This window comes from Typha latifolia, chromosome 1, assembly GCF_019914945.1.
Source record: "Typha latifolia isolate L0001 chromosome 1, TyphaL0001v2, whole genome shotgun sequence".
Taxonomy (NCBI): domain Eukaryota; kingdom Viridiplantae; phylum Streptophyta; class Magnoliopsida; order Poales; family Typhaceae; genus Typha; species Typha latifolia.
The window spans coordinates 7,727,742-7,753,267 of NC_133086.1; the positions used below are offsets into that span (position 1 = coordinate 7,727,742).

The 25,526-nt window shown below is 37.6% G+C and overlaps 2 protein-coding genes across 5 annotated transcripts; both read left to right on the forward strand.

Moving 5' to 3' along the window:
• Nucleotides 1-1,593: 1,593 nt before the first annotated feature.
• On the forward strand, nucleotides 1,594-7,293 carry LOC140790872 (metal tolerance protein 1-like). 4 transcript variants are annotated; one of them, XM_073141187.1, is made up of 2 exons: nucleotides 1,594-1,972; nucleotides 5,748-7,293. In XM_073141187.1, the coding sequence occupies exons 1-2, from the start codon at nucleotides 1,961-1,963 to the stop codon at nucleotides 7,002-7,004; spliced, it is 1,269 nt and encodes a 422-aa protein (XP_072997288.1). In that variant the 5' UTR covers nucleotides 1,594-1,960; the 3' UTR covers nucleotides 7,005-7,293. The 4 variants fall into 4 exon arrangements, with proteins under 4 accessions (XP_072997288.1, XP_072997296.1, XP_072997303.1 ...); XM_073141195.1 differs by having other exon boundaries at nucleotides 1,927-2,037; XM_073141202.1 differs by lacking the exon at nucleotides 1,594-1,972 and adding an exon at nucleotides 2,023-2,151.
• Nucleotides 7,294-12,831: 5,538 nt separating this feature from the next.
• Nucleotides 12,832-19,988, forward strand: LOC140799482 (acyl-coenzyme A oxidase 4, peroxisomal-like). The gene is made up of 13 exons (XM_073153817.1): nucleotides 12,832-13,108; nucleotides 13,222-13,320; nucleotides 15,068-15,174; nucleotides 15,854-15,931; nucleotides 16,005-16,128; nucleotides 16,254-16,327; nucleotides 16,400-16,459; nucleotides 16,659-16,768; nucleotides 16,980-17,139; nucleotides 17,750-17,826; nucleotides 17,975-18,146; nucleotides 18,263-18,355; nucleotides 19,514-19,988. Exons 1-13 carry the CDS (start codon nucleotides 13,084-13,086, stop codon nucleotides 19,643-19,645), a joined length of 1,311 nt encoding a protein of 436 aa, XP_073009918.1. The 5' UTR covers nucleotides 12,832-13,083; the 3' UTR covers nucleotides 19,646-19,988.
• The last annotated feature ends 5,538 nt before the right edge of the window (nucleotides 19,989-25,526 follow it).

Genomic DNA, 25,526 nt, shown 5'->3' on the forward strand with positions numbered 1-25,526 from the left:
TAGCCTTTGGACTCTTGAATAAAAAAAAAGTAGAGGTAATCAACCACCAACCAACTTTAATGAAGTTAGTAGGTAACTCCCCTACGACCAAAAATGTCTCGGAGTTGACTCTAACTATAAGCAACTATTGTGGAGAAAATTGCTTGGTGGTTTATTAGCTTGGCTTAATAACTTAACTTGAAGTAGTACGGTGACTTAGAGGAGTAGCTCACGATGGCATAGAGCAAAACCTCATCAGTATTTAGTTTGGAGCAATAATTTAGCTACACATGCAGCTTGAAGCCTAGACTGGATGACTTAGTATGTTAGCTAAAACTAGGTGATATTTAAGTGCATCTATATATAGAGAAGATCGATTATTTGTTTAGCTCATATCTAATCTTTAGGCTCTTAAATTATAAAAAAGAAAAGAAAAAAGAGAGGTGATCAATCAGGCCAGCCTACTCGATCTCGGTTAGGCTAAGGTTTGGACCCAACTCAGCCCTTGCATACAAAACATCCTTTGTTCGCTCAACCTAGTTCGAAAACCCGACCCGCTATAGTTGCTCACAACCTAGTCAATCATGCTTGCTCATAGCCCGGCTCTTGAAGCCCACCAACAAGCCCATCCGTATGTTTTCTATGCTTATTTAATCCCTTATCAAAAATTTGATGTTTTGAAAACCACTACATTACTATTTCCCTATCAAAGGTAATAAAAAAATGTTTTACCGCTATAGTAATACTGTTAAAATAAAGTTCATCGGCTCGGCCTATTAAGCTCAGCTCGAGCTCAATATCTCCCAACCCAAACCTAGCTCGGCTTAAATGATTAACGAGCGAACAGACGAACAAAAAACTCAGCTCAAAAGTCCTATATGAACCCCATCCGGTCTGCCTGATGATCACCTCTAGGGTGATAAGTGACAAAACTTAAAATCACTTCAATGTTCCTTGATCGATATGAGTTCCTTTTGATACGTAAAGTTGACTTGACTCTCCAATGATCACTTCTGGGACTGGGCCTTCCGAGTGGTCCCTCTCCAATAATGCTGCTCTTTTTCGCAAGAAGCATATTATGGTAGCCCTTCTTCTTTCCTTATCCGCATTACTTTGTAGTATTTGCATCGACAGAATCTATCACCCTCAAAGAATAAAAGCAGCAGCTTTTGAAAATTATGAGTGTATGGACAAGTTGGAGCTTCTAAAAAGTCGAGGTGGAGTTTTTATTTTATTTTTTATTTTTCTAACCAAATAGCTCTTCTAAACTTTATTTATAAGAATAGAATATACTCTAAACTTAATATCAAAAAAATTATGGTACTGTAGCTATAAAATGTTAATAAATTCAGCATTTTACTCATAGATGAATCCGATGTTTTATCTTATAAGTATTTTTTATTATACAAAAACACTGAAAGAATGAATTAACTATCGTTTCAATTTCTTTTCACCTTCTCTCCTCAATCATCCACTATAAGTATTATAATGCTAATACTTATATATTAAAGATTATAATACTAATACTAATATTACAATTTATAATCAAACACCCAATCTGGTAGAATCCATTTAATATACCTCAAATGAGATTATAAAAAAAAAATAGTTGGAGCTAATCGCGATTTTGGTGCTAAAAGGAGCTCTACTCGTATTTCATTTCATGTCACGGAACGGCGAAAACTGAAAGGCCGAACAAAGCGCGAGGATTCTGCATGCCCTCACGCTAGATACATGATGGCGAGGCAAAAAGACAAACACCTTTCATGCGCTTATGCCCGTCGTCCTCTTCCTTCCCACCAGAATCTCCTCTCGCCCTCGTGACTCGTGAGCAAATACATGCTGGGTCCCACGGAGCGGCACGAGGCGCCTCTTGGTGTTTCCAGCTGTAACCCGCCACGTGGCGGACGGTGAACGAGGGGCTATAAAGTCGCCCAACCGCCGGGCTGTGTCTGATGATCCCGCGGGTTGCCATCTTGGAATGCTACCAGATGTAAGGTTTTCCCGTGCAAGATACTATTTTGATGTGCCTCTTGGTTTATTCTCATCAAGCTGCAGGTTGTTTATTAGTTCATTTGGGCATTTTCGATAGAGTTATTTCTCTGTTGTGATGCTTGATGTTGATTTTTTAGATTTGGGTGTACGACTTGGTCGCGTTTTTCCTTATAAATGGTAATTAGATTGGTAAATACTTTCCCTCGATTCTGGGAAACATTTTTTTTTTGTTCTTTATTTTGTGCATATCTGTCTGATATCTCTCGATGTGCATAGCCAAATCTATTTGTAATGGAAAGCTTGAAATTGCACACAATATGTATAGGAAAGAAGATGTAGGTTTTTTCCTTTTTCTTTTACTTTTATAATCTATTAGAGGCCGAGCCTTTGTACTACCTTGTGGAAATTTTGCTCCTTTTCTATTGTAATACCTTGAGTTTAGATACTTTTGACGTTAGACTTGCCGGTGTTTAATCATGATATTCAATTATATATAACGCAGAGAGTAGAGAGAGATTTCATAGCAAGCAAAGTAGGAATTTCTTTGAAGGAGGGAAACCATGTTCTTGATCAAGCATAACCGGGTCAAGATTTTTGATTTTAGATTCTTTCGTGCCATTTTCATGTAGTCAGGTGATGGCTAAGGGTGTAAACCAGCCGAGCCTTAGCGAGCTAGACCCAGCTCGGCTCGCCTGCTCGTGGGCTGAATGAGCTAGGGTATATTCATCATGGTCGCCGTCGATAGTGAAGAAGGAGATGGTTGTTGACTCGCCGTTGATGTCGCCTTAGTGATGAAGATGAGGTTTCGGTGGTCCGGTGGAGACGAGAGAGAATTGACTGTCGGCGCCTCGGTGGTGAAGATAGAGATGATCGTCGTCGGTGCCTCGGTAATGAAGAAGAAGATGGTCGCTTTTGGTGACCGAAGAAGCTGGTGGGGTTTCGGTGGAGGGTTTGGGCCTTGGGTGGTGCCGATTGGGATAGGCAATGGATTTGGGGAGAAAGCTAGGGTTTTCTCCTCATATATATATATATATATATATATATATGGTGAAGATAGAGATGATCGTTGTCGGTGCCTTAGTGGTGAAGGAGATGGTTGCTTTTGGTGATCGGAGAAGTTGGTGGGGTTTCGATGGAGGATTTGGGTCTTAGGCGGTGTCGATTGGGATAGGCAATGGGTTTGGGGAGAAAGCTAGGGTTTTCTCCTTATATATATATATATATGGTGAAGATAGAGATGATCGTTGTCGGTGCCTTAGTGGTGAAGGAGATGATCACTTTTGGTGATCGGAGAAGCCGGTGGGGTTTCGGTGGAGGGTTTGGGCCTTAGGCAGTGTCGATTGGGATAGGCAACGGGTTTGGGGAGAAAGTTGAGGTTTTCTCCTTATATATATATATATATATATATAACCAAGCCTAATCGAGCCGAGCCTGAGCGAGCCAATGCTGGCTTGGTTCGATTCAACAATTCTTTCAAGCTTGATTTTTGGGCTTGGCTTAGCTTATTTAAAGCTTGAGCCGAGCTCGCGAGCCTCACGAGCCCACGATCTTTTTGGACAGGCCTAGTGATGGCGGATAACAAAGATACTCTTTTCATATCTGAACTTTGATATGAACCGAGTTAGATTGAATCGCATCATGTGGACATTAGGCTTGATGGATTAAGTCTATTTATCTTTTAATTGATTTATATTTATGTAAGCCCTTAAGACGAGTCTAATTAAGTCATCTAAGCTATGAAGACAAATCTAATTAAGTCATATAAGTCTCTGAGATATTTCTTAGTTTGAGTCGTATAAATCTTTAGGGCTAATCTAAGTAGGATTTATTGTACCCAACATCTATATATAAAGTGATTAAGTTTCTTTGTTTATTTATCCAATCATCCAAGCATGCAATTATGCAATCATTAATCATTAATTGAGTTCAGTTATTTTTTTTATTATCACATTTATCGTCTTATCATAGCCGTTAGATCGTCTTTATCTTTATAGGAGTAGATCGAAACCATAGAACTCTTCCAAGCATTTAAACCTAGCTACTAAACTCCAACATGAACTACCCTACTATAGGGCCGTTTTTCACCACCCTTGGTTGTCCGCCATTATTCGACGACCGCCGCAACGTCGAATATTTATCAATCTGTCATGTTTTGATCTTCCTTCACTATTTTATTTATATCTTTTCATCCCGACCTCCGATTTACGTGAAATTAAAACAATTAGAACCCTAATAGATATAAGTCGTAAGTGGAAACTAAGTGGTTGTTCTTTTTTTGCAAAGCCTTAAGACATTTAGACCTCTAATAGATGTAAGTCAGATAGGATAGTCCAGTTAGCACTTAATGTATTTTCTGTTATACCTTCCCAAAGGATTTGCTGAAGTTCTATCTAGTTTATGCTTTCTCTTGTTAAAGTTGAACCACAGGATAATATGCATTCTAGCGATCAAATTTCTGCATTCTAGACAATATCTCCTTGATACATTTGTGTTTCTTAGGTTGAGGTTTCAGAGTTGCTAGTCTTAATTCCAGAGGAACTAATGCTACTCAAAATAAAAATGAGTTCTAAGTTTCTAACTTTTCAAAATGAGAATTGAGGGTCTAATACTGTTTTACTTAGAATAAAAAGCCATTGAGATTTGAGAGTATCCACAAGGAGCTTGTTCCATCATTTGCTATAACAGTTGTTTACTGTTTCATTTTCTGAAATGTTACCTACACACTGTCAAAGAATCTTGAAGATGGATCATCGTGCCTGAAGGAATGGAGTCATGAACAAGTCCACACATATGGAAGTTGAGAATCTTACAGTTGAATTGAGGAAATTTGCAGATGCAGGATTAGTGATATATGGGCATGTCCAACACTGATTCTTACTGCTCGTGCTCTTGCTATTGTGATCTGGAACAAGAGTTATCTTTAACTTGTATTAAATATCTAGCATAAAACATTGTTTTTATTTTATTGGTTCCATAAAATTCGGTGTATATTAACTTAGCTGAAACTGTGTGTCTTTCCTTTCTTTTCTTTTCTTTTGCAACTTATTTGATAATATGAATATGTAAGGTATTTGCTTCCGCCATACTATTTTTTGGCCACTGAAATTGGCCTTTAACTTTAATCGTAGAAGAGATGCACCCAAGAAGTATGAGAAATTTCAGTTGAGAAACTTGTACTGCTTCAGCTGATATTTTCAGACAAATTGCATCTGCCAAATTTCTGATATGTTGTGCCAACTGGATATGGAAGAACAGTGCCTTAAACAAAGATACAAACTATTGTAAAGTTAATTATTAGGTACTAAGTTGATAACTTTTTGGATGGATTCACAATAAGTTGGAGAGATAGGCTAGCCGCTAGTCATTCATATCTATATGCACGTTGATGAACAAATTGGAAGTTCTAATTCATAGCGTTCTAGTTTCTTTAAGGAAAGATTTATGCCATTCGGCTTGATTAGGACTGCAGTAGATATGCTATTTTGAAGCTGAATATTCAAGAGCTGTGTATTGTTTTTCTGTTTACCGGGACGGTAGTAGCACTCATTTTGTGGGTTTGGACTTCTGTTTAGTCTTCAATGCTTTTTTCAGCAAATGAAACATCAATTTCATCATTCATAACTACTGATGGTCATCGCTGCTAATGCTGCATTTTTGGTTTCTTATGGTTTGCTATTAATAGAAGAATTTTTTAATCATTTCTCCTTGTAGAAGTGTAAGTTAAATCTTTTGTTCAAGATACCTTATTCATTGTGTTCACTGGCTTTCTATAGATGGATAGGCAGACCGCCGCCACAGCTCAGATTATTGAAGCAAACATAGATGTGCCTGCTAGTGCATCTGGAGTTGGTGGAACCAAGATCTGTGGACGTGCTGCTTGTGATTTCTCCAGTTCAAAAGCCAACACAAAAGAGGCCAAAGAGAGATCTGCTTCTATGAGGAAGCTTCTAATTGCTGTTGTGCTTTGCATCATATTCATGAGTGTCGAAGTGGTTGGTGGCATTAAGGCAAACAGCCTTGCAATCTTAACTGATGCTGCTCATCTCCTTTCAGATGTTGCAGCTTTTGCAATCTCTTTATTTTCACTGTGGGCATCTGGATGGGAAGCAACACCGCAGCAGTCATATGGCTTCTTTAGAATAGAAATTCTTGGCGCACTAGTTTCTATTCAGCTCATATGGCTTCTAGCTGGCATACTGGTTTATGAAGCCATTGCAAGACTAATTCATGAAAACGGAGAGGTCCAAGGCTTCTGGATGTTTGCTGTCTCAGCCTTCGGTCTGTTGGTCAACATTGCCATGACTGTGTTGCTAGGTGATGACCATAGCCATGGTGACCACAGCCATGGCCATGCTGGACATGATCACAGTAACAATGAGTCTGATGATGATCAGTACCATCTTGACAACAAACATGAGCATGACCATGCACATGGTAGAGAACATTATCATGACCATGGCATTACCATCACAACCCATCACCATCACTCAAGGGAGGAAGTGTGCAAAGACGAGCTAGAACCATTTCTTAAGCACCCAGAAGATTCTGCCAGTCATAGTTCTAGTCACCAGGAAAATAAGAAGGAAAAGCGACGAAACATTAATGTGCACAGCGCATATCTGCATGTGCTGGGAGACACCATCCAGAGCATAGGGGTGATGGTTGGAGGGGCCATCATATGGTACAAGCCTGAATGGAAGATCATTGATCTCATATGCACGCTCATCTTCTCTGTGATCATACTAGTGACTACAATCAAGATGTTGAGGAACATACTAGAGGTCCTCATGGAGAGCACCCCACGTGAGATTGATGCAACCAGGCTCGAGAAGGGGCTCTGTGAGATGGATGGCGTGGTCGCCATCCATGAGCTGCACATTTGGGCCATCACAGTGGGGAAGGTCCTTCTAGCATGCCATGTCACTATCACAAAAGAGGCAGATGCTGATCTTGTGCTTGATGAGGTTGTAGGGTATATTAGGAGAGAGTATAACATCAGTCATGTGACCATTCAGATCGAGCGCCAATAGGGTATTAAGAAGTTGGACTACTTGATGTCACTATTATCTTCCTCAAGATGATAGATGTCCTCATGAGTCATGACAAAAACTGCAAACTGTTAGTGTTTTCCATAAAAGACTGCAGGGTCGAGAACTCCAAAAGACTAATAGTTCATGAGAGCAGCAAGTACTATAACCCTGCTCAATTGTTTGTATCTGGTATCTAGTGTCAGTTTGTCCATCTATCCCTCAGGTTTGGTGTGCTCTACCTTATTGTGTTGCTATCTTCAAATCAATGACTTAAGCTCCAGTTTGATGATTTCATGGACCCATAATCCATATTTTGGAAGGGGATTCAGCAGCAAATGCAGGAAAGATCACCTGTGACTCTAGCTGGTTTAGATGTTACTAATGATGATCTTGGTTATTTGTGTTTTTATTGTTTTTCCTTTTTTGTTTTTTGCTCTGATATTTTTCACTTGATTAGATTCTTCTCTCTCAAGATTCCTATTTCTCCCTTTGTAGGGCTGTCAAGCTCGACGAGCAGCTCGGGCTTGGCTCGAGCTTGGCTTGGCTGAAGCTTGAGTCCAGCCCGGCTCGGTTAAAGCTGAGCCGAGCTCGAGCCGCTAAAACCAACTCGAAATTAATATCGAGCCGAGCTTGAGCTGGAGCCGGCTCGCTCAGGCTCGGCTCGATAGGTTCGGTATAAAAGGGATGAGATAAACCCTAATTCCCAAATCTCCGCCTCGTCCTTCGCCGTAGTGCGTCAATGCCCACCTCATCCTCCACCATGGTGCGCCGCCTCTTCCTCCTCCTCATTCTTCTTCTTCTTCTTCTTCTTCTTCTTCTGTAGCCGCGGTGCCCTGCCTCCTCTTCCTCCTCCTCCTCCTCTTCTTCTGCAGCAACGGTGCCGCCTTCTCCTCCTTCGGCAGCGACAAGCTGCCATGGTGCCTTGCCTCCTCCTCCTCCTTCTTTTTCTTCTTCTTTGGCAGCGGCAAGCCGTTGCGTGCTGCCTCCCTCCTCCTTCGACAGTGGCAAGCAACCACGGTGCCCCGCTCCTCCTCCTTCTCCTTCTTCTTTTTCTTCCACAATGGCAAGCTGCCGCGATGTCGCCTCCTCCTCCTTCGGCAGCGATAAGCAATTGCGGTGCCCCCCTCTTCCTCCTCCTCCTCCTTCTCCTCCTCCTTCTTCTTCTTTTTCTTTGGCTCGGTTTGGGCTCGATCCGTCTCAGCTTGAATGAGACTTAATGATAAAAGCTCATTTTAGGCTTGAGCTTGGCTCAGGCTCGGTCTGGCCCGGCTCGGGCTCGGGCTCAACTCGAGTTGAGCTGAGCCGAGCCTGAGCCTAATTCCAAGGCTCAAAGTTAATTGCAAACGAACCTTGAGCCAAAGTCGGCTCGCTCATTTACACCCCTATCTGCTCGAGCTCGGGCTCGGCTCAAGTTGAGCTGAGCCGAGCCTGAGCCTAATTCCAAGGCTCAAAGTTAATTGCAAGCCGAGCCTGAGCCAAAGTCGGCTCGCTCATTTACACCCCTATCCCTTTGTGAACTTTTGTTCCTTTTCGCCACGTCCTGTGGATCGTGGAACCACATATGCTAACTGTGGTATTCCAAGAACATAATAAGTACTCCTAAAATCTATGACCATTTGGGCGAATGAGACATCTTAATTTCTTATCGAATAGCTTTTAATGTACTTAACTTTGGTTGAATGCCCCCTTGCTTGACGCTGAAAAGTTCTATTCCATTTGGGCCAACGAGACATCTTATCCAAATAGCTTTCAAGGAGACTAATCTAATATATATATATATATGCTGAATCAATCCGCAACTTGCATTAAAAAGTGGGTCAATAATTTAGAAGACATAGAATAGTTAAAAACTCAATAAAAAATATACATTAAAATAATGTATTATTAATAATCGCAAGGACTAAAATTGACTAATCCGGTTAAAAACTTTGACAGGGAGAATTGAGAAGGTTATTGAATCGTAGTAGTTGAGTCATACTTCTAGAGCAATGATTGAATATAAACAAATTATTTTTATTGAAAGAAATTTCTATCCCTTGATAAATTAAACAGTATAATATACTATTAATTTTAATCAACTGATTACAACTTTGATTCATGAGTAGAAAGGGTCCTTGTTGGGTGCTAAGCATGAAAAACAATGCATTGACGAAGAATCAAGCAAACCGTTTCAGAGTTTTAATAACATTACATAAAAACTACTAATAAATGTATTAGCAGCTTTTATATCAATTTTAATCAGATCAGTTTCTCTCTTGCCAATGAGAGAACTCCATTAATTAAAGATGCTTATATATATTATATGAGCACATTTGGATTTGAATTATAATGACATCGATATTTAATGGGATAGAATTATGAGTACTCACTTCTCTCTCTCAAAAGGAATTAAAAAAATAAACAATAACGAACAAACAAACAAAATCCCACTTGAAGTTAAAAATTCCTTCTATGTGAACTTATCCAAACTCCTATCACATGAGCTTAATTTTTGACAATTTTTTTTTTCCAAGAGGAAAGTTTTGGTCATCTTTTACTCACCAACCCACTTTACTTGGAAAATTGCAACATAAATTAGGATCCGACAATAATCCAGTCCAAAGTGATGACTTGAGGATAACATCTACCAAACATATAATAAGAAATTGTATGAATACTTGTGCTATAAATCAAATCAAACAAGTACTGCGTGACTCCTTTCAATCTCTTGTAGACTAGATTTCTATTGGAAAAAAAAAAGATAATTTTATTTATATCCCCTTAAATTATTATTATTTTCTGTCTATACTCTCTTAACTATTTATTTTATTGCATACACTTTTTGATCTATTTTTAAAAAAAAATTAGATGTCCGTATAGTTACTTTTTTTTAAGTTCAAGTAGGTATATATAAATATTTTTCTTATTTTAATAGATGCATATAGTAAATAAATTTTAAAAAATATATATATAAAATAGTAATAGTTCCACGATCTAAATAGAATTATTCCCAAAAATATCTTAAGCCACTAGGGCCAAACTTTTGTGCGAGGATGATACAATTCTTCGAAAGGGGGGCTCTGTTGGCAAGTTGGGGTTGTACATACATATACATCATGTTGATTCCTAAGAAGGGGGTCTCTAAAAAGGACTACCGCCCTATTGCCTTATGCAACATGACATATAAGGTGATCACCAAGATTTTAGTGCACCGTTTGAAGCCATTATTGTTAAAGCTATCCGAGTGGAGCAAGCGGCCTTTGTTGCTAGGAGATCGATACACGACAATACCCTAGCAACTTAGGAAATGGCTCACTCTCTAGTGTGAGATCGCTATAGGCCTTCAATGGTGATGGCCAAGCTAAACATGGAGAAGACTTATGATTAGATGTCTTGGGAGGTGATTGGTCACTCACTAAAACTAATAAAATTCTCAGCAAAATGGAGAGACTAGATCGCGGTGTGCGTTGCTTTATTGTGGTTTGGTATTATGGTGAATGGCCAGCAGCCTAGTGATTGGATCAACTTGCGTAGAGATCTTCACTAAGGTGATCCGCTCTCACCATTTTCATCCTTTGCTCGCAAATCTTCACCACTCTATTCAATGAGAAAATAATGGAAGGAACGGTGGAGGGCTTTCGAACTGGTGAGGGCCAAGTTTCTCACCTCATTTATGCGGATGACTTATTGGTGGTGCTCCGAGCGAACGAGGAGAATGCAGAGGCTCTATTGGAAACCATGAACACCTACACCAAACTAACTAACCAGAAGATAAATACAGAGAAGTCGGAATTGTTCATGCCCCTGTGGATGGAGGAGTAAGCTCAGTCTAGGTTGGCAAATAAGCTATCACTAAAGCTCGCCAAGATGTCCTTGGGCATCAAGACCTCATCGAGAGGGTGAAGCAAAAACTTGCTTGTTGGAAAAGAAGCACCCTATTCTTGGCGGATAGGGTGACTGGTCCAGAGTGTGTTCTCAACCATTTCGTACTACAGGATGGGGTCAACTTGGCTGTCAAACACAGTGCTCAATGCCATCATGAAGACCTTGTGAGCCTTCATATGGGAGAAAGCGGCTGGCAGGAGGGGCCTTCACCTTATAAGGTGGGATACCATTACTACACCGAATGTGGAAGGTGGTCTCAGACTCAGATGTTTGTGTACGACAAGGAAGGCCTTGATGGGGAAGCATATCCTTAGTGTGCTCCAACGAAAATAGGTTCCTTGGATTAAATTTTTTTTACAGAAGTATGGGGAGTTGTTCCTTTGGAGAATGGGGTTTGAGAAGAATATATCGTAGGTGTGGAGAGGCCTTAACTGGGTGGCTTTAGGAAAATCATTGGTGATGGATGGAACACATTGGTGATGATGGACCCATGGATCCTAGAGATGCCACTTAATTGGGTCCCATGTTTTGTACACGTCAGGATGCTGGAATGAGCATTCCGAAGCAAGGAGCTCCAAACAAATCGATGCTGGAATGTGGAGAAGTTGCTGAACTATTTTGGGGAAGACCTTGCATTCTAGATATGTTCTTTACACTATAGCAGTTTTGGCCTGAAGGACACATGGATATGGGCCCCGGATGAGAACGGCGAAGCAAAGACAAAGTCCATTTATAAATTTTTGAGGACAACTGGCAAGGCTAGGCAAAGCTGTGGGCTCTAGAGCTGGCGCCTTGGGTCAGACTTTTCATCTGGAAAGTCTCTTGGGTTCGACTGCCTATAAGGGCATTCTTATATAACATCAATTGCGACCTAGATAAGAAGTGTGGGCTTCTTCAAGAATATATTAACCATCTACTATATGGTTGTCGTTTTGCAAAGGAGGTCTGGGGTCTGGTGGACGAGATCCTAAAGATGCGCAGGTTGTTATATGCCAAGATCGACAAAAACTAGATTATCATGGACTAGGACAATGGCAAAGGTCGGGATAACTCAATTTAGGTTGTCATAGCTTCATCCATGTGGGAGATATGGAAAGCTCGAAATGGTAGGGCCTTTCGGGAGATAGGAGGTCTTGTTATAGTTGTAGTCGGGCTAGTGGTGCAGTTAGCCAAGGAATATATGTGAGAAGCCGAGGGCGAGTGCAGTCAAAGTAGCGCTGGTCGAAGGGCAAGGTGGGAGCCACCACCAGCTGGCTAGCTAAAGCTCAACTCTGATGGGGCATATGATGAAAAGGAGTACCAAGGCAGTGCAGACTATATCATTCGCAACGAGAGGAGACAAGTAGTGAAAGTGGAAGCAGAGCCCATGAGCAAAGTGTCCTCGTCCTTCAGCGAAGCCTCGATGATTGCTGTCGGACTATGTGTAGCTCATAGGTAGAGTTGATAAGTTAATGGTGGAATTAGATGCATAAGTCATCATACAAATTCTGTAAGGAAAGAGGGTGACGTCGTGGCAGCTACGTGGTGTTATAGCGGAGTGTCTTGAATTAATGAAGGTATTCATATAGTTAAATTTTGTCATATTTATAGGGAAGTGAATAGGATGACCAACTGGGCTAGTAGAAAGGGTAGAAGAGTGGCAAAACAAATTGTATAAGGAGATGAGCCCAACTATTGGAGGAGTTAGAGGTAATACTCAAGTAGGATGAGCTAATCTAATATGTACCTCTACTTTGCAAGTTAGCGGGTTACAGATCCTTATGGAAAAGAGTTGGTAAGTACATTTTCTCACAACCAAGGAGATCAACTCTAACTCTAAAATAATTATTATGGAAAAGTTGTTTGGTAGTTTGATGAGTTGGCTAACAGTTCGGCATAGTTGATAGCTCAGTGGTGCGGTTAGTTTAGATAGATAACTTGTGAGGGATGGACTTTTGTTGCTTTATTGGATCTCCACGCAGGAGAGGATTCGAAACCGTTTGAGATAAGCTTGCGTGTGCATCGAGCTCGCCCATGTCGTCATCGCCTACGCTTCGGTCGTCTCTATCTCCGTGCCCAAACAGCGAACAGTAAACACCGATCTGGCTCCTCTTCTTAAATTCCCCGCCTTCGCCATCTCCTTGCGTCCTCTCCCTCATTCTCGGCTTCTTTTCCGATCCAGAGAAACCCTAGGAGAAGAATTCCTATCTCTCGAGCCGTTTCCCAGTCTCCAGCCATGGCCGCCGGTTCCAGGAATCAAGGTAGAATCTTGCGAAGATTATAAGTTTTCGATTGGATTATAGATGGTTGCTTTGCGTTCGAATCACTGTGTGATCCAAGTAGGTGGTAAAGTTATGTGCTTTAATGGTTCCAGGGGATCGTTCCAACGATGGCGTGGATTCGCATAGTGGATCACTAGACATCTCTGTGGCTTTTCCCCAGGCAACGCCTGCTTCTATCTTCCCACCTTTAGGTACGATTTGTTGTACTTCTTTTCGTTGCTTTTTGGCTATTAGAAAGTAGAAGTTATCTTTTATTTTGATAAGTTGAGGAGTTAAATACACCTAGTTATGACCGAAATATCAGTTGAAACTATTTTGGGAGTACCGCCTACTTGTGGAATGGCGGAATTATCAGTGATCCTGTTTGTGTTATTTTCGATCTTAATAGCATCAGTTTCAAGGAACTTTATGAATGATTTGTCCGGGATTTAGGAAAGATGGCGGTCTGGCATTTCTATGACAATTTGAAGTACTGAGCTTAGTTGTAATTGAAATGAAGTGACAGAGGAAGTGGGAATAATGAAGGTTGTAGATTTCTTCAGTCTAAATATTCATTGATTGCCTTATAAAAGGATAATAGTTTGCTTGTATATGGATGATATTAGTGAACTCAGTTCATAGACATGTATGTTCAACTTTAGATTGAGAACCTGACATCTTGATGTTGTTCTCTTGATCTGTAAATTTGACCCGTGTAGTTGAGTGTTGAGTTTAGGTTTCTAAACTAATGGAATGGTCAAAATTACGGTGAATTTATTGACATTTGATCTTCCAGTATGCCAGTACTTTCTTCAAGGTGACAACATAAGAATTCTACGGAGATTCTTCTTTTCCTTTTCCAGTGACATCCATGAATGGACGTCATTATTGATGTCAGATGAGATGTAGATAGTCATTTGGATGTAGAATGACAATGTCTATCAATTAATAAGAGCACTCCACTTATCTTTACTCTTTAGGTCTCTTTACGATTAGTATGACCCATTTCGTTTGTAGTTGGACCAATTAGTTTTGGTATTAGGCATTAGCATCTTGGGCATTTTTCCTTCTTCTGATTATTTTTTTTCACCCTCACCCAGTTTGGTCAAGAAATAGTAGGATTCTGAAATTATGTTGAAGGTCAGATAACTGATGTAATAAACTTTATTTTATTGTTTGGTGCCTTGGCCATTGGAACATTTCTTTTCATGGTCTCATATTAATTTATATAATATCTTTTATTGGACTTTAAAAGTATAATACTGTTATCAAATTAGTGATGCATCATTTTTATTATGTGATGAAATTTTCCTTTAACAATCATAAAGGTAAGATGCAGTTATACCTAATTTCAAGGTTTGGCAGCAAACGTGCTGGCAAGGGGTCATTGAACTCCTAGGTGCTAGGTGGATATGTATGCGGACCTATAGAATACACAAATAAAATAAATAATGGTTTAAAGCGGTGGTTAAAATTAGTAATATAGTCGATAAAATAAATTAATGCATTTCCATTAAGAGATATCAAAGTCATTAGAACCCACAATTTTACGAACAGCTACAACGAGTTTTAATTCCACGGTCAACCAACAGAAAGATAACATGTTACAAGATAATAAAGCAGATACCTATGAGGGACCTAAGGGGAGTACAGGCATATTCTGTTTTATGAAGTTTCCTAGGTGGTAAGGTGAGTGTGTTTTATAACAATGCTAAAGTTAGATGGTGTGTAATATGCACTTGAAGGATCTAAATCCTGATTGTATATGGTGCTTGCCTTTTTTAGCCCCTTACACAGAAGATATCATAAACTACAAAGTAGCAAATAGAAACCAATAGTATTTTAGACTCTCTTTTGGAGTGGTATATTTCTATGTATTTTACACTTTCCTATTGCAAGTCAATGCACTGGTCCAATCTTTCTTATTTTTGTAATAAGTCATTCCTCTCTTACCTGCAGCTTCGGACTATTATCAGTTTGATGATTTATTGAGTACTGAAGAAAAAGCTCTACGAAAAAAAGTTAGAGAATTTATGGAGAAAGAAGTTGCTCCTATAATGGCAGGGGTATCTCTCTACTTATTATTCCCATTTGTTAGATACCTTAAGCTATATAGCAAGGATGCCATTCAGTATATCCACAATGTTGCAAATTCCCATTTCATAAACTAGACTTCTGTTTTCTTGTGCCATATGTTGCTTTTGACTCTCGAGATACACACATATATCTACATGTGTGCATGTGTGAAGCGCATGCGCATTTGTGTGTCCATCTGTTTGCATGCATGGCAAACAGCCCTATCAACTCTCAAATTTTTCTGCATATTTGTTTGTTTGGTCTTGTTTGGTTTGAGACTAAGCCCTGAACTTGATTAATTGATCTCATTTCTTAGTTTTGATTTTTTTGATAGTGAACTTAGTTAAATATAAAAAAGATAAAAAAATGTTTGATTACTGAATCAAGTTAGGGATCCTTGAACCAGTTTAAACTGAAAGCAAACAAGGCCTTAGAGCTTTTTGTTACCCTGAGTCATGCAGCATTTTTTGTATCATGTGTATCATTATTTTCTATCCCACCATATAATCTTCTACGACCTTGAATTTCAGGAGATGCAAAGTACATCTTATTATTAGCATTAATCTATGCTTATTACTTATTAGATGCCATACAAAATGTTCATATTTACTCTTTTATTGATACTACGTTGATGCTTCTACCTGTAATTATACAACTTTTGATTTGTAGTACTGGGAGAAGGCAGAGTTTCCTTTTCATATTATTCCTAAACTTGGTGATCTACGTGTTGCTGGAGGGACAATCAAGGTGCTTCTCAGTTTTCATCCTTGGCAGAGTTTTCATAGTTGCTAAGATAGTCTAATCGCTTCCTTTCTCATAGGGTTATGGGTGTCCAGGGCTTTCCATTACTGGAAGTGCTATTCTTATATCTGAACTTGCCCGGGTTGATGCAAGCTGTTCCACATTTATGTTGGTGCATTCTTCTTTGGCAATGCTTACAATTGGTAAAAGTTCAATTCTCCTTTGATTGATCATTTGCTTTAAGTCTAATTTTATATTAGAATGTTTAACTGTAAGTTTTAAAAACTAAGTCATATCTTTGTATCTCTTTGCTTTTTGTCAAGAGTAGCACTATGTGGATCAGAGGCACAAAAGGAGAAGTATCTACCATCATTAGCCCAGTTACAAACTGTTGCTTGTTGGGTTAGTTCAAGTTACTTATTTAATATGTTTGGTGGGAAGCAGTTGACTTTATCAATTAATCTACATTTATAGGCATTGACTGAGCCGAACTATGGAAGTGATGCAAGTGCTTTGAACACGTCAGCAACGAAGGTTTGACTCTCAAGTACTTATATTGATAAGTTAAAGTCACGTTTACCATAGAACTTCTGCTACATCCCCTACTGATTACACTCGCTTCTATGTTGGATATTTTTTCCTTTTCAAAGAAATGGGATAGACCTAGTTTGGGTTTATACCTGTTGGAATTTTAAAATGCTTATCATAGAATGTGATTCATCTTGTACAACAGGTTTCAGGAGGTTGGTTGATAGATGGCCAAAAGCGCTGGATAGGAAACAGTACATTCGCAGATGTGCTAGTTGTTTTTGCTCGCAACACAACCACAAACCAGATAAATGGGTAATCCAACTGAATTTTTTTAATCCCAGGAGCTTCCTTTAATAACATTCACTAAGGTACCTGCTGCACCGTATAGTATTGAGCTACCTTGGTGTCCAACTGTCCATGTGAAGAAAGAAGGATCACAAGTTTCTCTACATTATGAAAAGTCTAAGGAATGCTGGCATCAAAATTTATTCAATTTAATTAGTTACTTTCCTTTGCTTTCTAGATTTATTGTGAAGAAAGGAATTCCTGGATTGAAAGCTACAAAAATGGAAAACAAAATTGGCCTGAGGATTGTTCAGAATGGTGATATTCTTTTTAATAAAGTCTTTGTCCCTGATGAAGACAAGTTGCCAGGCGTCAATTCTTTTCAGGATACAAGCAAGGTATGTTTATCTTCATTGGAGAAGAAAATTTTTGTAAGCATAAACTTGTCTTGCTTTTTATTGCACTGTTCTAGAAATAGCCCTTGAATAGAAGAGAACGTTATTTTATTAATGCTTGCTTATTTAAATTGATGAGCTATTAGGAATTTAGGATGACCTTTTCTCTCGAAACTATTTTGTTGGAATACTAAGAACTTCCTTATTTTGAGGTTGCAAATTTTCTTTTTCATTTCGTTGGCATCTGATTCCTGTATTTGAAGGCAAGATCTGATTTATGGAGATGGTAGTGGAGAGGTTTAAAGAGGATGCCAGAGAAAAGATGTTACCTCACGCAATTCCATTTTTGCTTCTTGCAAATTATAATTTCCTTTTTTTTTTGCCTCTTTTGATTGTTCTCTTTCTATTCCATGATGCAATTGCTTCTTGTGCCTTGTTTTGTGTGCTTTCTGCGCATTTATGTTTCTCATCTATGTCATTCTTTTCCATTTGTCATTTATCATTTATGTTTGCTCATCTATGTCATTCTTTTCCACTTGTCACTTATTCCAATTTCCGGTGCCATGGACATGACTTCAAAAGGATTATTTAGCCATTTGCTTTCTTTAAACAGGTTCTTGCTGTTTCACGCATTATGGTTGCGTGGCAACCTATTGGCATTTCAATGGGAGTTTTTGACATATGCCATAGGTATGATGTCTTTTTATCATACATACATACATACATATATATATATATATATATATATATATAAATATATATATATTTTTATTTTATTTTATTTTATTTTTTTACTATGGCACTATGTGTCCCACATTTTAAATATAAATTAAAATAGGTATCTGAAAGAGAGAAAGCAGTTTGGAGCTCCATTAGCAGCATTTCAGCTTAACCAAGAAAAACTTGCTCGTATGCTTGGTAATATCCAAGCTATGATTCTAGTTGGTTGGCGCCTTTGCAAGTTGTATGAGTCCGGAAAAATGACTCCTGGTCAGGCTAGCTTGGGGAAGGTTAGTGTATTATTTGCAAAAGATACTTCTTCATTGTCAATGCTGCTGCAATTAACTTAATGTAAGTTTTTTTTTTTTTTTTTTTTTTGATTGTGATTGCCAATCTTGATTTTCAGGCATGGACTTCACTAAGGGCAAGGGAGACAGTTTCTCTAGGTCGAGAATTACTGGGTGGCAATGGGATATTGGCCGATTTTCTAGTGGCAAAGGTACAAGAATATTTCTTTAAGACTAGTTGAATCATTTTCACTATTATTTTGCTCTAGTAGTTATCAGTTCAACTTTAGATATTTTGCAATTTGCATGTTCAAGGTTTTTTAAGCTCATGGCTCTTTAGCTAAAGGTAGCATCATTCTTGAAATGGGTTTTTGACATAACACCAGTACATTTTACCCTTTTTGCGGAGAATTTCTTTCTCTTCACATATTTACACCTCTGATTACCTACGAGTAATATTATTAGTAGATTCCATTTCTTTTTTGTCAAACTGCTCCCCTAGTCCTTTACCCACCTTTGCTAAAAGACCAACTAGAGGGCATTTTCCTCGTGAAAGAATTTGAAATGAATTTTGCAAATATACTGAAAAAGAAGTCTCTATTTGGAAGCATGTTAAAGGGAGGAATTTTCCCCTTTTTTTGCACTATGGATGAAATGTAGTCGGTAATATGCATATTTGTTAACCTTTTCAGATAACATGATGCTTGTAATTAAATGTCTAATGCAACTGTTAGTGCCTGAATGATATGGAATTCTGCAAATTACAGATGCTTTACGGGATGACTTATTCTTGTATAACCATTTGGTTTATTTTCCCTTGGGGTTTTATTCCCATCAGCACCTACCCTGGTTCAACTTCTGAATGGCACTTGACAGCCTGATGTTCCTACCTGCTTGTTTCTCTTTCTTGTTGAAACAGCAACTAGCACATCTGTTTCATGTTCTTGAGAAAAATTTCAGAAGATGCCAAGTACACAAAGAGGCTAACTGAGAGAAAACTTATGAAAAACGTCATGCACATTATACAAGTGATATGAATTGGAATTGAGCTGGTGAAAGTTGAAAGAGGCCATGATGAAATTGAGATCTTAGCATTTAGAGAAAATGTTGACAGTTACCACATACTAAATCCTTTGGGAGGGAAATCTGAAGGAGCCCAAGTGCTTGGCCTTGGAAAAGAATCCTTGATAATGTTTGAACTGTTGTGCGACAAATAATGCTGATTTGTTGAGTTGGAACCAATTAGATTTGATTCTGGATTGTCTGTATCATCTGTGGTCCAAATTAGATGATAAAGTTGGCATCCCATAATATGTTCAACTTTTGATTGTGGCTACTATTGAGTCTGATTCACGTTCCTCTCTCTGTAGGCATTTTGTGATCTCGAGCCAATTTATTCCTATGAAGGCACCTATGACATCAACACCATGGTGACTGCAAGAGAAATCACCGGAATTGCGAGTTTCAAACCTGCTGTGCTGGGAAAAGCAAGCCGTCTTTAAAGCAATAAGATCCCCATGCAGGCATTCTTTTCAAATCTGAAGATTGGGAAATTTTTATAACCAGACCTTGCTGATGTGCCGATGATGGTAACTCAACGATGGTGGAGTGGATGTGATCCCCAACAGGATGGTCCTCTTTAAGTTAATGGTTGTAGACTGTGAGATGCCTAAAAACTTTCCCAGTGAAAGCTTCTGATATTTTGACTTATTTTTTCTTTGATCAGTCTGCTGTAACCTATATCAACTAAGAAATGCTGGTAGCTTTGAAGTAATAAAGTAAATTGGGAAGCTCTGTATAAAACTCAAATAAGCAATTGATGCAATTTAGATGACTTCATAATAATATCTGCTGTGGGTGTATCCTATATACTGCGTCCATGACTGAATTATCTTGAGATATACAGGACCCTTGAACTTGTTCTGATTCAATTCACTCTCCTAGCTCTCCCAACCTATAGCCTCACCAGCTCGTCTACTCCTATATGTACTGTGGATGCTATATGGCTAAAATATTTTTCAGCTAGAAGAATTGCAAACGCCATGAGCTTGTTACTGTAATAATATGATTTCAAAAGTCATAGAAAATTTGATTAAAAAATAAGTAAATAAATTTACAGATTGTAGAATTAAATATTTTATATAGTCGAGTCTAGTATTGAATACTATATTTTTAAAATTAATCTTTCTTCCATTCGTTATTTTTGGAACAATAGATGTTGGTCTTTTAGAATATAATAACTGTCTTGCACACGAAAAAGAAGTTAAAATTCGAGTGCTCTATCAAATCAAAATAGTGCAGTATTCTCTCTCAAATACACATGTAGAAGACTTGAAAATGTTTGAATAGAATGAATTTTTTGTGACGTGAGGACCAATAGAATGGCTAAGAGTGCTCTCGAAGTCTTTTAATCTCATCTCCGACAAATTTTGTTGGTGGGTCGACCTCATGAAAGGGGACGATGTTCCCTGCTAAAGCCTACAACTCTCTCAGTGCCACTTAGAGAGGGTTCAATCAAGCTTATTGGAGACGACCGTGACACTTGAATTATATACGAAGGACCCTTAGTTGTTCTCTACGCAGCTCGCCTGGAAGCCTAGTTTCTTAAACTTGTGGTTTGGTGAGATTTCCTCCCATTTGATTACTGTCTTTCCTCTTCCCCTCTATCCTTTCCCAGATAAGTAGATTTGGAGGTCGAACAAATGGGGATACATCTCGTCGAAGTATGCTTATGAGTTCCTTAGCCTGTGGCTCCTTGCATTAAGGTCTTCATTTGGAAGATGCTCTGGGATTGCCTGCCGTACTAGTCATTGGCTCTGCTCCATCAAAATCCCCATGTTGTCACGACTATATACATGAGATGGATATAGTCCATGACCACTTTGGGCTTTCAGTTCTCTTTCTCTAAGGTTTGGCTTGCCGTTGAATCGTTGACAACGGATGATATACTTTCGTCGAAGTCTAAAAACTTTTAGCTTGCCTTTACTACTAATGCCTTCTAGCAGTTGAGGAAGGCTTGAAATGGCCGAGCCATCCATGTTGAGCCCTCCTCTGCCGCCATGGTCTTCTGATGAACCTTACTGATGGCACAAAAGTACTCCTTACTCGATTGTTGCCTGCTTTGGATCGTCTGGCACTTGTCAAGTTCTATTCTGACAGGACTTTTGAGGTGGTATCAACGCTATTCTCTCAGCTTGCTTCTGTGATCACCTTGGCCACTTTATTGTCACTTGAGTAGCTCCTCTCAGCTGTGACAATGCTTTAATAGCTGAAGCTGCTGCTCTCCTCTTTAACATTTGAATGGCTGCTAATCTCCACATCAATCATTTTATTGTTTGAAGTTGATCTCTTCTCCCTTTGAGCGATGCCATTAGCACTTTTCACACATTATAGAAGGCATACCTCTCATTCTCTCTCAATTTTAAATATTCTCACTTGTTCATGTTAAATGGCCAGCTACTAATTGTCGCTTCGACATTTCCATTTTTTAAGGAACTCTCATGTTCTTGTTGATCTCTATTCCATGTTCTTGTTGTAACTCGGAAATCATCCATTTTATTCCTTTCCGAGGCTCCCGCCTCTATTTTATGTATCCTTTCATTAAAAATACTAATCAAGAACCAGTGATGACTTAATCATCAACTTCACTTTATTTCAATTTTAGCATCAAATATGTAGAAAAGGGATATATACATACGTACATACGTACATACATACACATATATAGATACTTATAAGATCGATCCATAGTGATTCCACAACAATATATTTTGTTTCTTCTTTATTAAAAAAATGGGTGTAACTTAATATATATTTAATAGAGCCTAATACTAATATAGCCTCTTTTACAATCATTTGATTCACCAGCAACCTCTCTCCCTCCTTTCCTTTGCTTTAAGATTGCAGTTATGATCAGATTAAATGGTATACCCATGCATGCTGCTCGTGCTTCAAATTGTGTGCCTATTTTGATCAATATTTGCAGTGCCTCAAATGCATGCCCTCCTCTCCATATGACTGAATCCTTATTACTGTCATACTTTGCTATCGATCTATATTGTAATAAACTCCTGGATGTGTATCTTAAATATTGTGTCAGGGGATTGAGTGATGGTCTGATTAATTTGGTAATTTGACGTTATCTTTTAGTGTTACTTCTTGAGCTACATATATAGTAAGAACCCATAAACTTGGCATATATTAATTCTTTTTATGAAACATGTTAATAAAGAACAACAATGGGGTTTCTACAAACTGTCCCTTGCACTAAGGTTTACTATGGATTTGCATTTACTATCCTCTATTATTATATTCTAGTAGTAGTAATAATAATAACATTAATAAACATATGATAATTGAAGCATCAACTTCACTTTATTTCAATTTATTAGCATCAAATACATCGAAAAGTGAAATAGACGTATATTTATATATTATCCCAACTTTTATTCATCCATCCTCCTATCCGTCTGTCGATCTTCGCATCAGACGGCGGAGGTGGCAGCATCATGCATCATTTCCGGTGAAGCCAGACTCACGTAGCAAACGCCGATGAATTATTCCTGGGCTCTCACTTGCTGGAGGGTAGTCGATGCCGTATTCCGCTAGCAACCTCCCCTCCCTTTCTCCTGTTTCAGGATTGCAGCTACGATAAGATCAAATCGTATAATACCCATGCAACTCGATCGTGCATCAAAATGAGTGCTTATTCTGAATTTCTTGTAGCCTATCATTTAGTTTCTTTCACTAATTATAATAAGTTAATGCAGTACCTGCTGAAACTGGGAGAACTTCACTTGCTTCGGAGATCGAAGAGACTGCGAGCAAGAAGAAGAAGAACCAACCTTGAAGACGTAGCCAGAATCCTGAAGCCATCTCTACCTCCCTTTCCCTATCTCTACTATCTCTCTCTTTCTCTCTATATGTATCTATATTTATAGAGAAGAGTGAGAGACCTCTTACGAAAGGGTGGCAATGATCATGAGCTCTGGGCCTCTGGCGAAAGGGTGTAATCTTTTTTATTTTTGTCAGGTAGGGGAAAGAACAATATATAAAAGGATGGTGATAATTAGTAGAGATAAAAGTGATATGAAAACATTGTATTATTATTATACTAAATAGTCCGCTACAAATCAATGGTAGTTATTAGTAGACATAAAAGTTATGATACAAAAACATTGTATTATTTAACTAAATAGCCTGTTATAGATCTGCCATATAAAATATCTATATGGATAGAATTTTCAAGGACATGACAATGGATTCAAATCAGTTCAGTATTATTGAAATTTCTTAGCATAGATTTTAAATGTATACGAAAATAGATTAGAGATTCATGTAAATATATAATAAGTTTTTATAAATATTGTACATTAAATGTATATCGTTTCAGATAATGTTCTTCGAATCATTATTGTGTCCACACAACGTACCTAATATAAATATGAATTGGAATATGAAAATGGATAAGTAAATTTAGATTTTAGACTCATATTTATAAAAAATGGGATATGAAATTAGATTAAATTTAAGGCTATCCGAACCTTCACCCGGTCCACTCAAGGAGTAGCTTCCATGTAGTGTGTGTGTGCGTGTGTGTATATATATAAGGATTAGTTGATACATTATCATTTATAGGATTTAGCTGTATTTATTTGATTGTGTTTCTCATTTTTATTTTTATTTAAATATCTTATAAAAATGAAAAAAAAAATTGATGTATCTCTTATAGATGTGAATAAATAGTTTGAAAGTAAGTCATCTCATTTTAGTCTTCATCTGGACGACTTAGTTATTTATACAAGTAATTTGTATATTATCTTTTAGGGTGATGAGCACACTAGAAATTTTTTTATCCTCCTTTTTTTTTTTTTTTTTTTGCTTTTGATTATTATAACTATCATAATATTCTCTTGGTGTAGATATTACCCCATGCATTATTTCTCTTTGACAAGTAGAACATTAGCTAGAGTCACACTGATTGACCTCTTAACATTGTGTTATATATAATTTTATTGGTATAGTTTAAAAGATCAATGGTTAGTGCTATTATGTATTTCGTGTGAAAGTCATCTAGGTAGTGTCAAATTTATCACCTTGCACTATGTTAAAGTATATTATTTTTTTTTAAATATTATGTATTATAAGAAAATGACTACCAATTTCGCGACAAAATAACATCTTTTCTATATAAAATCTAAATCAATACTCATCATTAGATCCTAACAAAGTATTCCAACAAGTGTTAAGTGGAATCAAAGTAGAGCATCCAAACTTCATCATGTGAAATGCATGTCTAGTAGAAAAGTAAACATGCATGTCAAAATTATAAATCACTATATATCATGCTACTCATAAAAGATACAAATTAACAAGCATAAATATATTAAACATTCATAGCTTGAGCAAGTCCATACCATCTAACGAAAATAATTAAATATATGTGCTCATAATTTTACTCTAGCAAGATAGTAGAGGCATGAGATCACTATCCAAAATCAACTAAACACAACATAATACTCTCTACTAAACTCAAACCAAACTTTAAGTTTATTGTCCCCATTTTTTTTAAGAGACAATCTTTGGTTGGCACAATAGTTAGCAATTTTCACCCAGGTGAACAATGCGTTCAAGTGTGTTTGATAGAGAGATGTTTTTAACAACGTGTGTACTATATGCACTTAAGGGTGTTCAAACACATATAAGAAACATGATTCTGTGAGCTTTTTTTAATATATTTGACGTGTAGTTTGAGTTAATCTTAGAGGAGTTTTACAAGAATTTTAGACCTAACCCTAAGATTTCTCTTTTAATATTATAAGTTGAGTCGCGGGTTTCAATAAATGATTTCTAAACTTATTGTAACTATTACATTCGATATTACTTATTTGTTTTATTTTGGATTAGATTCGTCATTTTTTTGAAATTATCTTTCTACGCTTATTTATTTCATATTTTATTATTAATATTGTGTAGAAAGATAATCTAAAACACAGAGTTTTATGTGAAAAATTACTCTTAAACTTACAGCAAAACATAATGCTTCAATATTATAATTATAAATTAAAAATACTAATAATCAGTAACTATTTTTGATATATGGCCTAAGATATTTCAATAAAGTTAAAGCTGAATTCATCTAGATGAGTAGGAACTAATACAATGTTTGGAAAGAAAAAAAAAATCTTTTTAACTACATTTTAAATCAATCTATCCTAATATGCATACCATATAGCTTTGTAATAATTTTCTTTTCTTTTTTTTTAGAAAAAAAAGAGTAAAATTAATCTTGCAACTCTACTCCTAACCACTTAGAATCTATCAGAAGTTTAGAGAAGAAAAACAAAAGCTGACATTTTAAGCAACAAAATAGAAGAAAAGAAT

Coding starts and splice junctions, on each gene's coding strand:
- LOC140799482 (XM_073153817.1), top strand. CDS start 13,084: ATGGCCGCCGGTTCCAGGAATCAAG. Junction 17,827..17,974: donor GTTTTTGACATATGCCATAG/GTATGATGTCTT, acceptor AAATTAAAATAG/GTATCTGAAAGAGAGAAAGC. Junction 18,147..18,262: donor GTCAGGCTAGCTTGGGGAAG/GTTAGTGTATTA, acceptor CTTGATTTTCAG/GCATGGACTTCACTAAGGGC.